This window comes from Quercus robur, chromosome 2 (assembly GCF_932294415.1).
Source record: "Quercus robur chromosome 2, dhQueRobu3.1, whole genome shotgun sequence".
Lineage (NCBI taxonomy): Eukaryota > Viridiplantae > Streptophyta > Magnoliopsida > Fagales > Fagaceae > Quercus > Quercus robur.
Genome location: NC_065535.1, coordinates 93,044,634 through 93,055,547, shown reverse-complemented (window position 1 = coordinate 93,055,547; position 10,914 = coordinate 93,044,634). Strand labels below are relative to the sequence as shown.

Genomic DNA, 10,914 nt, shown 5'->3' with positions numbered 1-10,914 from the left:
ATGATTACAAAAAGGACAGATACATTGTACAGGGGAATAATATTTGAACATTCTTGAAATCTGATTGAACTTGATGAATTCCAAGGTTTGTTCAATTACTAAATTGGGAAAGAAGGGTTTCATAAATCATACTATGCACAAGAATCAGGAATTTTAATCCCAAGCGGATCAATGGTATCATTTTGAAAGTATTCTCAAAGACTATGGTCTAATCCAACAGTTTTTCTTTCTTTTTCAAAATCGCTCTCTACTCACTAGTTAATCCAACAGCCAGATTAAGGAAGCCATGATCAGCAGCTGAGAGAGAGGAAGCCCTGATGCTTTGTCCACATATTGACATCAAAATTAAAATCACATGATACAAAAACTTTAGGTAGTCGCTGCGGTTGTTCTTGTAAACCAAGTTAGTTTCCATTGTTTTCTTGTCCCTCAATCAGGTCCCATAAAATGGAACAAAAAGGAACACATTTGATTTATAGTATAAACAAAATAAGTAAACATGCCAAATAGAAACAAATCTGGCAAGAGAAAATTCTATTCATAAAATTATCTTTTTAACTTTTTAGACACCAACAACAGAAAAGAGACTAATAAGGCTCACAAAAAATCAAGGTTCCAAATCTCATCAAGATGCACTCCATGCAAACTGGCTGTAAATGGGAGGACAACTTATATATAAAGTCAAACTCCCTCCATTAACACAAAATTAAGCTTCAGTTGTTTGAAACAACTGTTCAACCTCCACTATAGTGCTTTTTGCTTCCTCAATCTCCATGCCTTCCTTTTGGTTTGACTCCTCCAGCTCAGCCTGAAAATGAAGCAGAATGCATTTCATAAAACTCAGTTCACTCTATTGACTAATCCTTCGTTTACATGAATGATGAGTCTCCATAAATGGGGAAAGACATTCATGCTAGCGGCTAACTACAGCGAAGCATATGTACCAAACACCAGCAAAGGCAGGAGTACTTAGACATGACATGACAGTAACTTGTTACTTTTGGTTCCCTAAAGCACTTGTAAAGTTTGCAATTCAGTTGGCAAATAAATAATAATGGCTACTTCAACTCAATGTTATGGAGTATAACAGCATCCTTCCCCATCTCTCTCATAAAGGGAAGAGTCAGAAGCAAAAGTGGGAAACAAACAAACCTACCTTTCATGTATTAAATAAATAATCTTATTCATTGCTCCATATTCTGGAGATTTTTTTTTTTGGATAATTCAATAGGTGGGGAAGGGGGATTTAAATTCTAGATGTCTCCCTTAGAAACATCAAGAGGTGCTCACCAGTAGGCTCCATATTCTGGAGATGAAACCACTTAAACAAGAAATTTCCTTGTTATTCAATGCAAAGCCCTTTTAAAATTAGGACAAGGTTTCCCTTCAAACTTCTCTTATATTGGATGTGAATTTTGAAAATCTAATTATTGTATTTTGTGTTCTTTATGTTCTTCACACATATGTCAAATTTCGTTTAAATCGGATGTTATGTACTATTCGATCAATATACTTATTTTTTATGAATAATTTTAGATCACAAAAACTTCAAATTTAAACATTTAATTGATGATATCACTATTGATCATTGATCTTTTTGAAATTTTGTAAGCATGGAGGACATAATAAGAACATGCAATTCAATGGTTAGATTTTCAAAATTCACATCATCCAATAAAAAGATATCGGCAAAGTTTGACAGGTTTCTCTGTAAATTAGTTTGGAGAGAAACCTTTTCCGGCAGACACACACTTAAGTTTGAAAAAAGGGCCACTTTTGGGAGTTACCTTTACCTTCCAATAATATATTTGTAAAGAAACCAAACCTGGTCAGAAAATCTAAAATTTTAACCTAATTTAAAATGCTACATTGCTTATACCAATCAAGAAGATGCACTTCAGTATGTATAAAGGCATGTAAATTGAGAGAATGATCAATTCTTAATGTCCTTTGATCTGCCAAGACATTTCTGAACAAAAGTGATCACTTCAGAGTCTCAGCCCATCAAAATGTGTCACAACCCACAAATTAGAAGGGTCACCAGTCACCAGAGTCAGTAATCCCATGGTCACAATCCATTTAAAGCATAATTTTTCATATACTTCTTGCCTTAGCCCTCTAGTCTTAAAGGTCAATGCTATAAAGAGTCTATAATTTGCAACAATCTCATAGATGAAGCCTTTAGCTTGATGATGCTAAAACACATTTGATTGCCAAGAATCACTTGACCCAGAGTCCTGCCCATTTAAATGTGTTGCAACTTGCAACCCCAGTCTACAAGGGTGGACCACAGTCAGTAATCTACTTGTCCAGTCCTATTGCAATACTTAGTACATAAGCCATAGAGAACATGAATTAGTAACATTCTCCCCTACAACCCAACCATCAATGCAATGAAGTACAAACTGTGATGATCTCATTGAATTAACCTTCAACCTGCCTGTGTCCATAGTTATTGCCCAAAACAACATACGGGAAAGCATGAAAAAATTACGTGTGCCAGAACCCACGGTTAGAAGGGCAGGGCAGTGTCAGTAATCTAATTATCCAGTCCTAAAAGAAATAATCCATTAAAATCACAAATTTAGAGCACTGACCCTATATGTTCCCACTGCTGAAAGCTATGGAGAAAGGGATAGCATGAAAAAATTACCATGTATTCTGGTATATAATAAAGGTGGCATGCTTAGAATGGAAGCAATAAAAAGGTGATATTCAGAAAGCACTCAAGAAAAAAATGATACAATACCAAAGTTCCTTTCAGGTCAGCTAATGAGGCCTCTAGACGCTTGCGACAATCAGGTATCATCATCCTTGACTCAGCAAGCACATTTTCCTGTTCAAAGATACAACAAAATGAGAACTTCTAAGTAGGATTCAACAACAATAAGTACCAGTCCCAATTTTTTTGGGATTGGCTATGGATGCTCAATATATTAATTAGGGTCAACCGTAGAGCGTCTAAGTAGGATACTACAGGTATCTTTTTAAATCCATTTTACGTAGGGGAGGGGGGATTTGAACTTGAACATCTCTATTGGAAACACCAAGAATGCCATCTGATTTGACGTAAAGGTCGTTGGTGATACTTTCGAATATGAATAGATTCTCATTCCTTTAGTCAAATAGGGAATTGAGGTTTTTAACAATGCATTCTGAAGTATGATTTTTAGTCTGCCATATCATACCTGTTGCTTAAGGTCGTATGGGTCAGCTCCTTTCTCTTTCATGTCTGCTGTTTTGGCAGCTTCTCTCTCAACCTCTTTCTCATACGAATGCAACTCCTTAACAATACGTTTACAAGTTCCTGTCTTGATTTTCAGATTTCTTAAGGTTGCCATATGAACCTGAACCTATCATAGGAAAAAAAAAAAAAAACCCTACATGAATTTTTGCACATTACATGAATCTTAGGTTCCTCAGTTAAATTCAAACACATGACTGTATTGAATTTAGTTGTTCTTATCAACAACATTGTTTGTGCTGCATTGGTTAATGCAATCATGTTTTTCGAATTTAATTAGACAACCTAAACTGCAGCACCTAAGAAATCGACAAATTGTACCTAAGCTTTGCTCACATTCTTTTAATTTGAGACATATTACACATTTCTTACCTATCAAAATAATAATAATAACAAAAAAACATTTCCTTAAAAGACAATCATGTATCAGGACCAAATTTATTGAACAAAAAATCATGGTTTAAAAATCATTAATTTCATTCTTAGATACAAGGGAGAAAATCAAAATTTCCTATGCCCCTTTTTGCCCCTAGAGTTTCAGATTAAAAATGTCAATAAAGTTTTATGATTTGACCCATAATTTTGAGTCCTGAACTAAATCTTGATACCCATAACTTGAATCAATCAAACTGAAGAGAGAGAGAGAGAGAGAGATACCCTCTAACCTTGCTTGGCCAATTATCACCGCCGGTGAGCACTTGAAAGAGTAGTTTGATTTGATTTGAGAGACAGAGATGCCGCTGTGCTGTGTTTGTGAGGGAGAGTGAGGGAGGCACGTGAGATGAGCCTGTTTGGGCCAGAGAAATAATCGGCTCAAATATATATATATATATATATATATATATATATATTTTTTAAGGGGCTTTTTAGAGGTATTGTGCAAATCAGATTCGTTCAACCATTCAAATTAGTTAGTTAGGCACGTTTTCAAACAATTTAGAAAACTAACATCTCGAGTTTTTGAAACTCGAGATTCAACTTAAAAACCGAGTCTCATAAACTCGCTTTCCATTAGTTCTGCACTGCTGAGGTGGCAAAAGTTGCCACGCGGATCTCGAGTCTTAAAGACTCGAGTTTTGCTTGGCACAAACCGAGTCTATAAGACTCGAGATTTAATTATAAGAATAGTAATAATTTCAAGGGATCTCGAGTCTTATAGACTCGAGTTTTTCGTGGCGCAAACCGAGTCTATAAGACTCGAGATCTACTTATCCAAACAATGTAGTTAACTTTGAACAGAACTCGAGTCTATAAGACTCGAGTTCTGGTGGAACTATTTTACAACTCTATTCCGTCCACAGTCAAAAACAGATAACAGTAGTTTTGAAAGGTATTTCCTGGGAATAGATTATTCAGTCCACACTCAGTATCTTCAAACTCTCACCCAAAAACAAAGCATCCTCAACTCTCACCCATACACTTAGCCTCACTAACTCTCACACCTCTCACTCTCACTCACCACATTGCCTCTCTCACTGCTCTTCCCTCTCAAGAATTTCATATTTCAGGTATGGGTTTTTTGATTTGATTGTTATTGTAGTTGGGTATTAGTTGTGTATGGGTTTTGCCACTAAGAGAACTTCCCAATGACTTTATGGGTTTTCCAATGACTCCATGTTTTTTCCTAATATAAGATGTTCTTCTTGTAGTATCTTTTTGTTGTTGATTTCAATTCCATTGTTTTTATTGGCTTGCATGTCATTTGAGCTATATATTATTTGTTATATTTTCTTTGATTTATTACTAATTCACCCAACAATAACGTTTAGTACAATTCATACCACCAAATGAGCACTTGTTGTCACCACATCCACCATTACAACCATTACCACTAGAAGCTATTACAACCTCCAATGCTAGAAACTAAAGCAAAAGACTATGGTTGTCTCAATAGAACCTTGGCCTAAGCATGAGCACAATAATGAGAATTAACATTGGCAGCTGAAGTGAGGGTTTCACTAGAAAGAATCTGCTCTTTAAAACCATGTAGATCAGAATCTAAGGCAGACAGTAATGTAGTAATCATATATTCCTCTCAATATCGCTTATGTTGCTTCAAATCATAGCGTGTGTCCAAACTAAATAATTTAAACCATTTAATTTATTTAAGGTAATTGATGTAGGCATTTATTTAAGGTATTTAAGGTAATTGATGTAGTTAGCACTTTAGCCACAATCTTATAGACGCCACCAATAAGGCTGATCGGCCTATAATCTTTAGCATCTGAAGCCCCGATATTTTTTGGAATAAAAGAAACTTCAACAATCAGGCATCCCTCTTCCTCCATTCATTTAGCACCAATAAATGTTTCTTCCATACTGTCACATCTCCAAAAGTCTCCTTACTCCTATTTCTCATATTGTCTTCCAAGGAGTTGAGTTTCGAAGCCAATATATAACTAAGAGACCCATGGTAGTGATAACTCCCCCACCAATTTCTCACTTTATCCACAAAGCCCTCAGTTCTTAACCGCATATTTTCAAATGTAAATAAGCCCTTGCCCTTGTTGATATCATTACCATCAAGTAACATGGGAAAACAGTTTGAATATGATCTTTGAAGAAATCTCTGATTCAAATAGTGAAATTGTTCTTCCAAAGCTAGTGAGATCAAACATTTGTCCAACCTGGGCATTGATGGGTGACCATGATCGTTTGACCAAGTTTAAACACCTTCCTCCAATGGTAAGTCCATTAGGCTATGTTCTGAAATAAACTCCAGAAAAATGCCACATCCTTACCATTGTTCTTAAAGCTCATCCTTTTGCTTGGAAAAGGAATTATGTTGAAAGCCTCCCCTATGCACCAACCAACTATATACCCTTGCCCATTCTTCCCAAAGCTGCTATCTATTTGCATCTGCATTAGGATCATACACTCCAAAAAAAGTCCATTCAAAACCATCAACCACATTTTGAAATCAAGAATAAACTGAAAAATCACTTACTGCCTCTTCAAGTTTATCTATGACTCTTGTATCCTACATCAGCATAATTCCACTTGATGCTCCAATCTCTAAATGTATTGTCAGCTGTCTAGCATTTATTATGTGTCTTTGACTAGTCAGGCATTGCTTCTCTTATAAATAAGTAATAATCTGAAGAAAACTGGCTATTTTTGACAGAAAATTAATCTTATTTCTGGGGTTACTGACTCCCTTTTCTGCCTTATAGCCTTTATCTGCTGTTTACAGCAAACACGTCATATTTGCTGCCTTATTCAGGCTGCATCACTATGGTACAAACTGTGGGTGAAAAGATACAGTCTGCCCTCTTGATCAATTTATTGAGAGATGAAACACATCTTTCCACAATTTCCCTAAATTGAATTCTTGGATGTGTCCTTGAGCCTGTGACACAGAAGGGTTCATCTGGCACTTGAGTATTTGTGCTATTCTCTAAAAACAATTGCTTAGGGAACCTTTTTCTAACCTTTTAAGCCTGTAATAGTAACCTAGAGAGGATAAGCGCCAGTCTTCTCTCATCTATAATGATAAAGAAGAAGAAAATTATTCTCATGAAAAAATGAAGATAAACCAAGCCTTCCAATGTAACAGCCCTCGATTATGATAAGTTAGTAACAGGTAATAAAATTATGATTGAGAATCTTAAAAGATCAAAGAAAATGTTACAGCTCCTCATAGAATGTAAAGGGAAAAAAATGCAAGTATTACATGACACTGGAAACTACATCCATGTGGCTGTGTTTGTGTTACAATGATATATCTTTTGCAATTATTTAGTCCCCCATTATGTTTTGCAATTTTGTATGTGTTAAAAAAAATTGCGTTTGCAATTATCTTTTGCTTTACATGTGTTTACCTCTCATACCATGTTGCTGTAATTAGCCTCTTGTATATAGGAAGGATAGATGGATTTGTTAACTAACATAGTAACTTGACTGTAACAGGTTCACAATGCCTGAAATTGATATAATCATATACCACGGTGGTCCGTTGAAGAATGCCAATGCGAACAAGGGATTGCCATTTGAAGGGCCGGGTATAAAGACCTATTATACCCAAATTGATCGTAGGTTGAAGACCCTTGATCAATTGAAGATGATGGTTATGGAAGAGTTGTGTGAGAACCCTGCTGTGCACAACATACACATTACTTATCGCATGCCAAATGAAATCCTGAAGCACCGGATTAATTACAAGTACATGGCGATAGAATCAGACAAACATGTCAAGATCATGTTTGACAAGTTGGAGAGAATACCTGAAGTAACTAACATTGAGTTGTACATACAGTTGGAGCCACGTGCAGAAGTTGGTATTGAGGAAATCCAACAAACACAAACAAGTTTACAAGTTACAGTTCCAGATGCTCAATACCAGTATTTTACACATGTAGAGCATGCTGATGTTCATGCCGATGAAGATGTTCATGCCGATGATGATGATGATGATCATGAGGATGAGGATGAGGATGAGAATGATGATGATTATGATGATGAGGACGAGGATCAGGATGATGATGATGACTATGTTGATGAAAATATTGCCATTAATGGTGAAGATTTTGGCGATAGAGATGAGATTGAAGACAGGATTGAACAAGGGGACTTTAGGGACTTTGAGAGGGACATTGATGACGATGAGACATTGGACGGTAGTCAACCTGATGCATACAATGTTCTTAGTGTCCAAAACATTACGGACACAATCCCTGTGTACTCACCACCTGCCTTGTCATTTTATGAAAATACTTGGGAAAATTTTGTTGATCCTTCACATATTGAGACACCATTTGTGTCTAGTTGGATTGAGGGGATGAATTTGTGCAAAGGCTTGACTTTTGCCAATAAAATGGAGGTGCAACGCGTATTAACAAAGTGTGCCCTCAAGGAAAACAAACATTTTTTGATCAGTAGGTCAACCACGACAAAACTTTGTGCGAAATGCGTTGATGAGTCATGCACGTGGTATGTATGCGTAGTCAAGAAGCCCAAGTTCCACAATCTATGGATAGTCACCGTGTACAAGGGTCCTCACACGTGTATACGGACTGGGGTGCGAAATGATGGTAGAATGATGAGTTGTAAATTTATTGCAGATGACATCCTTAAGAAGTTATGTGAGGATCACACTACCCCAATTAAGCATCTCAGATCTATGATAGAGTCGAAATATGAGGGACAAAAGCCTTCTTACTACAAGGTGTGGGATGCGAAACAAAAGGCGATTGAGAAGATGTTTGGGAATTGGGAAGAGTCTTATCAAAGGTTGCAAAAGTTGCTAATGGCATATATTGATCAGGATCCGACTACCCAGGTGTTCTATCGTACCACATCCACCGGTGAAGATGACACAGTATTTTTGAATTATGTGTTTTGGTCTTTCGGTCCAAGCATTGATGGATTCAAATATTGCAAGCCGGTTATCAGTATTGATGGGACTCATCTGTATGGTAAATATCAGGGAAAGTTGTTGGTTGCAATGGCAACCGACGCTAACAACAAGGTATTCCCTCTTGCCTTTGCTATTGTGGATTCTGAGTCAGGGTCTAGTTGGAGGTGGTTTTTACAATGTCTCAGAGATGCGATTGGCCGCGTGATACCTAACGAAGGCATTTGCATAATTTCTGACCGACATCTCGGTATCAAAAACGCCATTGCAAACTGGCCTAGAAGGGATGATGGAAGAGCACTGGTATTTCATAGATATTGCCTTCGACATGTTGCTAGCAACTTTAACACACATTTTCAGAACTCGACTCTGAAGTCAGCGGCATTGAAAGCTGGATATGCTAGTCAGGCAGTGAAATTTACCTCCATAATGGAGACCATTAAGCAGGCGGAAATTGAGGCCATTAGAAATAAGAAGAAGTTGACGGGGAAGGATGGCAAGGAAAAGAATCAAGATTATCTTCCATACACATACCTAATGGGCGAGTCAGTGGATATGTGGACCCAGTCACATGATGGTGGGAGACGTTTTGGGGCAATGACAACCAATATATCAGAGTGCTTCAATGGTGTATTGAAAGGTGCACGGGGCCTTCCTATTGCCGCGTTGGTTGAGTTCACTTGGAACAAACTTGTCAGTTATTTCCACGACCGTCGCAAAGAATACCTTTTTGAGTTCTCAGAGGGTAAGAAATGGAGTAAATATGCCTTCTCCAAGTGGGATGAGAATAAGAGCAAATCTGAGAAACATTATCTCAAGCCATTTAGCAATGAAGAGCTGATATTTCAAATAGTTACCCAAATCAACACGTGTAGTGCAGGAGGGGGAAACCACAGTTATGAAGTTCGGTTACAGGAAAGAACATGCAGTTGTGGGAAATGGCAAAACATAGGGATCCCGTGTTCACATGCAATCAGAGTATGTGACTATTTAAATATTGATTCGACCACATTTATTCACCCGTGTTATGGTTTGAACAATGCCATTAACACTTATGAGCATGCATTTGTGGTTCCTAAGTCGATGGCTTTGTGGAGGGATCCCATAGGGCCAAAGTGGTTGCCTAATCCAGCATTGTTGCGGGCCAAAGGTCGACCAGTGAAGTCGAGAATAAGGAATGAGATGGATGGAGTGAGGAATAAGGTTCGAGAACCGGGATGGCGGAGGGAGGATGCAGATTTGATAGAGAGTCAGTCCAAGCAGACATGTGGACTGTGTCATGCTTCCGGGCATAACCGCAGAAAATGTCCGCAGTCCCGTGGCGCTTCCACAAGCGGTCATGTTCCACACTAGGTAGGTAGATGGCAAATACTTATACATCGGTTAAATATTTGTTGTTCATTCTATGTTGACCTAATGTTTACTATCTTTTCCCCTAATGTGATTACTCTACGTTTTTCAGGCATGCTTCCAAGGACGATGTTTTTGTTGTGTGGACAGCCGATGTTAGGAAAAGTGACTACGTTGTATTGGGTCTATGTGAACTTTTTGGTTTTTGTTGAATGTACTTGTAAATCTCTATTGAATGTATGCCTATGAAGATTGTGATTTCAATAGTATGGTTAGAACTGCAAATTAAGCGTGGTTGGCCATGTTTAGGATGTTGATATTGAGAATTCCTTTTCTTGCGATGTAACTGCATTTTGCATTGTAAAACCATGTTTATACAGAGAGCGTAGAAGTTTCAGTAGTTTCGTTTGATGTAATGTACGTGTATTTACATTCTTAGCTTCTTTGCCTCTAAATGAGGGTTTATGGATTATATTCGTAGTTTGTTTATCTTTGCTTCTCACCTGGTGCTTGCACACGTTTCAGTTTCTGGTTTGTCTGCATAACCAGGAAAAATGAAAGAAAAAATTCCCCAGTGAATGATTCCTGGAATGAGCAGAGGAAAACAGAGCAAAACAAAAAAAAAAAAAAAATTCCATAGAACTCGAGTCTCTGAAACTCGAGTTCTACTGGGAAAAACAGAGGAAACCAGAGCAAGCCTCTTGGACCTCTCTGAGTAAACAGAGCAAAACCAGGAGAAAAAATTTCCTACTGGAACTCGAGTCTATAAAACTCGAGTTCCACTGGGAAAAACAGAGGAAAACAGAGCAAGCCTCTTGGACCTCTCTGAGTAAACAGAGCAAAACGTAGACAAAAATTTTTCCAGTAAAACTCGAGTCTATGAAACTCGAGTTCCACTGGAAAAAACAGAGCATCCTATTGGGCCTCTCTGAGTAAACAGAGCAAAACCGAGGGAAAAATTTTTTCC

The 10,914-nt window shown here is 37.6% G+C and overlaps 2 protein-coding genes across 5 annotated transcripts; one reads left to right on the top strand and one right to left on the bottom strand.

Annotated features, from left to right (window-relative positions):
• Positions 1–490: 490 nt before the first annotated feature.
• LOC126715878 (tubulin-folding cofactor A) lies at positions 491–4,057 on the bottom strand. Of its 4 annotated transcripts, none has more exons than XM_050416716.1 (4): positions 3,902–4,057; positions 3,189–3,353; positions 2,750–2,836; positions 491–808 (listed from the first exon to the last, which is right to left on the bottom strand). In XM_050416716.1, the coding sequence occupies exons 2-4, from the start codon at positions 3,339–3,341 to the stop codon at positions 707–709; spliced, it is 342 nt and encodes a 113-aa protein (XP_050272673.1). In that variant the 5' UTR covers positions 3,342–3,353; positions 3,902–4,057; the 3' UTR covers positions 491–706. The 4 variants fall into 4 exon arrangements, with proteins under 4 accessions (XP_050272673.1, XP_050272675.1, XP_050272672.1 ...); XM_050416718.1 differs by having other exon boundaries at positions 3,189–3,347; XM_050416715.1 differs by having other exon boundaries at positions 3,910–4,057.
• A 3,100-nt stretch (positions 4,058–7,157) lies between these two features.
• On the top strand, positions 7,158–10,236 carry LOC126715876 (uncharacterized). Its single transcript, XM_050416711.1, has 2 exons — positions 7,158–9,950; positions 10,060–10,236. The coding sequence occupies exon 1, from the start codon at positions 7,161–7,163 to the stop codon at positions 9,948–9,950; it is 2,790 nt and encodes a 929-aa protein (XP_050272668.1). The 5' UTR covers positions 7,158–7,160; the 3' UTR covers positions 10,060–10,236.
• Positions 10,237–10,914: the final 678 nt, after the last annotated feature.